This window comes from Micromys minutus (assembly GCF_963924665.1).
Source record: "Micromys minutus genome assembly, chromosome: 27".
Taxonomy (NCBI): Eukaryota; Metazoa; Chordata; class Mammalia; order Rodentia; family Muridae; genus Micromys; species Micromys minutus.
The window spans coordinates 3,850,120-3,855,493 of record NC_137962.1 but is presented as its reverse complement, the minus strand read 5'-3'; the positions used below and the strand labels follow the sequence as shown (position 1 = coordinate 3,855,493).

General features: G+C 51.1%; 1 protein-coding gene across 1 annotated transcript; it reads left to right on the top strand.

Annotated features, from left to right (window-relative positions):
* Positions 1-1,954: 1,954 nt before the first annotated feature.
* On the top strand, positions 1,955-2,961 carry LRATD2 (LRAT domain containing 2; the record flags this gene model as incomplete). The annotated part of the gene is made up of 1 exon (XM_080939246.1): positions 1,955-2,961. The coding sequence occupies one exon, from the start codon at positions 1,955-1,957 to the stop codon at positions 2,885-2,887; it is 933 nt and encodes a 310-aa protein (XP_080795372.1). The 3' UTR covers positions 2,888-2,961.
* Positions 2,962-5,374: the final 2,413 nt, after the last annotated feature.

Sequence of the window (5,374 nt, the reverse complement as noted above, 5' to 3'; positions counted from 1 at the left end):
TTGAATTGCACTCTTAACTGGCTTGGGTGCTTCCTAAGATTGTCTATTTCTGTTCTGACCCATTATTTAAAAGGAGGAGGAGGAGGAACAGTATCGGCAGCAAAAACCACTTTAGAAGTTTAGGTCTAGAATAAAGAAATGAATGCAGCAGGGGGAAAGTGTCCTCTTGTGGAGGTTAATAACCAACAAGGCTGTCACTTCCCTTCTAAGGAAGGAGAAAGGAAGTATAGTCACCAGGGGTCTCTGCTAAGTTGTTTTTAATGTAAGGACAATTAGGTAATTCTACACCCCCATCCATTTTCAGCATGCTTCTCTCACTACTAGAAAATAAACTGAAAACAAAGAAGGCTATGAAATTAATGTTGAATTTACTTGGAGGGACACCTAATAGTCACCAGGAGTTTTGGGAGGAGTCAATAACTAAGTTCTATATTAAATTGCTTCCTCTTTCTGATTTTTTTTTTTACTATCCAAAAATATTACATGTTCTGGAAACAGGTTTTAGCTGATGCTCTTCTTGAACTATTGCAGCACAGACTCCTTTAGGTCACAATAACGTTCTGGATAAGAAACGTCAGTATCTCCCTCTTTAGATGCTCCATCTAAGAAGAAAGGAAAGAAGAGGAAGAAAGACCAAAATATGACCACTCGCAATTCTTTATTAGCAGATGGCGTTTGACTTCTAAATTCTCAGAACCCCCAACTCAGAATAATAGGAAGACAGTGGGACTCGGAGGTGGAGGCAGTCTGCTCCCGTGGGAGGTACTCTATTTACCAGCCCGATTTAAACCCGCTATGGAGGGGGCGTGGCCCTGGAAAGGCGGAGCAGGCCTGGTGGGCGGGGAGGGGGCGGGGCTCCGAGAGACTAAGCTGGATACAGGAAAGACCGGAGCTCCCAGAGCCTCGTCTGTCTCTTTAAATGCCACGGGCTGCTCTCCCGCCCGGGAACCCCGAGCCGGATCTACAATCCCGTCCCTCCCGCTCCGGCGCTTGTTGCTGCTCGCCTAGCCCGAGCCGGAGCTGCGTCCCTGGGAAGCCCAGCCAGCTCTTTTTGCTTTCCTCCTCGTGCCCCACCTTCCCGGAAATTTGCGTGAGGGGTCGTGCAGCAACGAGCGTGAACGAGCATTGCCCCCCATCAAGTCTTGGGGCTCTACGCAGCCGCGGGGGGCGGCGGGGGAGAAATGCGTCCTTCCCCGAAGCCTAGCTTCGCCTTGGTCTGCGCTGGGAGAGGCGGCACTGCAGAGCCCACACCTGCGAACTCGCCCTAGAAGTCTCGGGTGCGGCTGGGTGCCCCTCCCGGTCCCCTAGGGCTTCTACCTCTCCGCCTGAGAGTCGGCGCAGGTAATCCGAACCCCAGGGCAGGCGCGCGGGGGAGGGGCCAGCGAGCCGCAGTGACTTGCTGCAGGTGAGCCAAGTCGGGTGCCTCACCTGCCGCCTACACGCCGAGGGAGCCTCGCGGGCTTCTATGGGGTGCAGGCATTGAAGGACGTCAAAGGGCCAGTTAGGGTCCTGAGTGCGAGGGGGAAGTTAGGAAAGTAAAGGAAATTGGAATAAAGTTTCTATTCCCTTCCCCCCTCCTGCCCAGTGTTGGCAGGTAGGGCGCGGGCGGAAGCTGTGGGAGCAGCTGATGCAATGGGCTTTAGCTGGGCCAGGTGATAGCGGGGGAAGGGGGAAGCTGGTGTGGCCATGGCTCCAGTGATCGTGACCCTAGAGGTGGAGAAACGCGAGGAAGCTCGTCCCTCACACTTCCTCTAAAATGGCTCCATGTGCTCAGCCCCTATCTGTTCTTTTTCCCCGAAACAAACGTCTTTTTCTGGAGTGGCACCTACACACATCTCCTTGTCTTCTCTTCCAACAGGTGGCCTTAGCCCCTGCCCGGAGACCAGTACCAATGACTCTGATGGTGGTTTCGCTTTCTCCTCTTGAAGTCCTGTGACCAAGCGTCCTCAGCGGAATGGGAAACCAGGTGGAAAAACTGACCCACCTAAGTTACAAGGAAGTTCCCACTGCCGACCCGACTGGCGTGGATCGAGACGACGGGCCCCGCATCGGAGTCTCTTATATTTTCTCCAATGACGACGAGGATGTAGAACCTCAGCCACCGCCCCAGGGGCTTGATGGCGGAGCTTTGTCCGACTCTGGGGACCGGCCTCCCCTGCCCCCGCCCCAGCCCTATGACCCGCGGCAGCAGGAGGTGGAATGCTCGGTGTTTTATCGTGACGAGTGCATCTATCAGAAAAGCTTCGCGCCGGGATCGGCGGCGTTGAGCACCTACACACCGGAGAACTTGCTCAACAAGTGCAGTCCTGGTGACCTGGTGGAGTTTGTATCGCAGGCGCAATACCCGCACTGGGCTGTCTACGTGGGCAATTTCCAAGTGGTGCATTTGCACCGGCTGGAGGTGAGCAACAGTTTCCTGACCGATGCGAGCCAGGGCCGACGCGGCCGCGTGGTCAACGATCTATACCGCTACAAGCCACTGAGCCCCAGCGCGGTAGTGCGCAACGCTTTGGCCCACGTGGGCGCCAAGGAGCGGGAGCTCAGCTGGCGCAACTCAGAGAGCTTTGCCGCCTGGTGCCGCTATGGCAAACGCGAGTTCAAGATCGGTGGTGAGCTGCGCATCGGGAAGCAGCCCTACCGTTTGCAGATTCAGCTCTCGGCTCAGCGCAGCCATACTCTAGAGTTTCAGAGCCTGGAGGACTTGATCATGGAGAAGCGGCGCAACGACCAAATCGGACGCGCGGCGGTGCTGCAGGAGCTCGCCACGCACCTGCACCCTGCTGAGCCGGATGAGGGCGACTGCGACGCGGCTCGGACTACACCGTCTCCGCTGCGCCCCCCAGCCTCGGGCTCCGAGGAGGAGAATGGAGACTCGGCGGTGCACTGATACTTGACCTGGGCTCAGAACTACAAAAGGAAGCTGTTTGCAGCGGCCACACCCCCTTCTCCTTCCCCCCCCCCACCCCCTACACTTGGTCCCTCATTTAGTATTCCTGGGCCTTTTGGAAAATGCGGAGTTGGTGAAATGCCCAGCCGGCTTTGGACCGGGGAGGAGGAAGGGGACTTAGGGAGCAGGTAGGATTGGCTGGTGGGTGGCCATGGGACGCATTTTCTTCAGACCCCCTCAGTCCACCTTCCCTTTTGAGGTGGGGTAGAGTGTGAACTTGCTTGCAGCTTTAATCCTTACAGATCTGGGACCAGATTCAACCGTTCATATACAAGCGGGCTTGGGGGAAATCTCAGAGCACATATGTCCAACATTCGGCCTCTCTGGAACCCTCCCTACTCTCAACTTGGATGCAGGGTACAAAGGCCAGAGAGGATTGGGGAGGAGCAGCTTCAGGTCTGCTTATCTGCTTCTTCCACTGAGCTGTGCTTGGGCTCCTAGAGGCTGGAGTGATTTATTATGTGGGATTCCCGGGACACAGGGCTGCTGAAACTACAGGATCTGGTAGCAGCAGACCGCAACCAAACAGCCCTGTATTAAGTGCAGCAAATACTTTAGCAAACTCAGGCTACAGGCTACAAAAGGATTTTACTACCTCCCCCTCCCTGTCCCCAAGTATCTCCTCTTGGGAAGCTGGCTTTAAGCGGAGTCTTTGGCTCCCAACTCCTTCCCCGGTTACAAGTATATCATTGTCAAGGGCCAGCCAGGGAAAGGATTCAATTATGGTGCCACTCTGCCTCCTGTGTTTTTGGCTTGCCGTTGTGGACTCTTGGAGCTATAGTGTTGTTATCAAGGGAGGCAATAGCCCTTTGTGTCTCTGATCTAATTAAACCTTCTTGGCGTGTTCATCTGCAGGTCACAGATGGGGTTGGCTTGTGTCACCCCATAAAGTATCCTCCGGGGAATCAACCAGTGCTGCCCTGGCAAGAATTAAATCTCTTCTTGTCCCCTTGCTGAGTGGCGAAAGAAAGTAACCCTTTAAAAACCAAGCTGGATCTAGGGATTTTTTTTTTTTTTTTTTTTTTTTTTTTTTTGCTTTTTGTTTTCTCTCCCTGGTCCCCCTTCCTCACCAGACAGTTGCTATGGTGGGGTTAGGGTTACTTTGCCACCTGTAATGTGTGAAGTTTAACTCAAGGTACAAACTATTGTTATATGTACCCAATCTCTTTGTGACTTGGAGAATATTCAGAGCCCTTTCTTAACTAAGAATGGTGGCATTAGTCAGATACCATGTAGTATGGTCAGAACATATTTGATGACAGTCCCAAACATAGGTTGGTGATGGTGGCATGTGGACAGGCTGAACAGGTAGCTATTGGGTATGCCATTGGACTTCCATGCACTTTAGTATAAGATTTAAGATTGCTACAGCCTGTTGCCTGAGCTGTGGGCAGACTTTGACTGCTGAGTGCTTTTGGGTCGTCTGTCAACTGCTCTCAAAAGCTGAGCATAGTTAAAGCCTTTGCTGCCTCCCCAGTTTTTACAGCACTAGAACTGGTTCTTTGTCATTGGAACAAAATCTTACTTGAGTGTCCTGAAGCCACAGTCATCATTGGGCTTCCTGCTTCGGGATCTGTAAATCACATTTTTTTTTTTTATGTAAGCCTAGATCTTCATAGAACCTCAGCATGAAACCTTTACATTAATTATACAGGCATTAAATGCACTTCCTGCTTTCACAATGCTTACCAAGCAAGCCCTGTTCTTTGAATGTTAAGATGAACTACATACACAGGAGAACCATTTTCTAGTTGGCAATAGAGATCTGATTTCTGTGTTTAGTGTGCTCATAGGAATCTGATTATATGGTCTTGTCCATGGAATGCCAAAAAACGACAAACACAGACAATGTTATTTAGGGAAACGTATGTCTAACAGATTTGGGGTAGTGAAAGCAGAAATTGGTGCCCACTGGTGTAGACTACAGGAGGGCAGGAATATGGCTGTCTCCATCTGCTCTGGAATGGCAAACTCCCTGCTTTCCCACCCTTGCCCTCTTCCTCAGACCTTAAAGATCATACTGAGCATAGCAGGTGACTTGTGTTATACATGAAGTGCCCCCAAAGGAAGAACTCCAACTGTAGGTTTATTCCTCTTTGAAAGTTAGTCTCTTTCAGATGATGGTTTCTAGAATGTGCTGCCAGCAGTGTTGCTGGGTACCAATAATGCCAAATATGTAATACTTAGGAAGAAGTAACATTGAAAACTTTTTTAGGGGTAGAAAGTCTAAGGCAGTGGGTCCTTATCATTTTGGTTGTCACAGGTCAGCCATTTACATTTCCAGGCTTAACAGTAGCAAACATAGTATGAAGTGACAACACATTAATTCTTTGGTTGAGGGTCACTACAACATGAGAAACTAACCATGTTACCAGGTCACAGGATTAGGTTGAAAACCACTGCTCTAAAATAACATAGATCAACTTA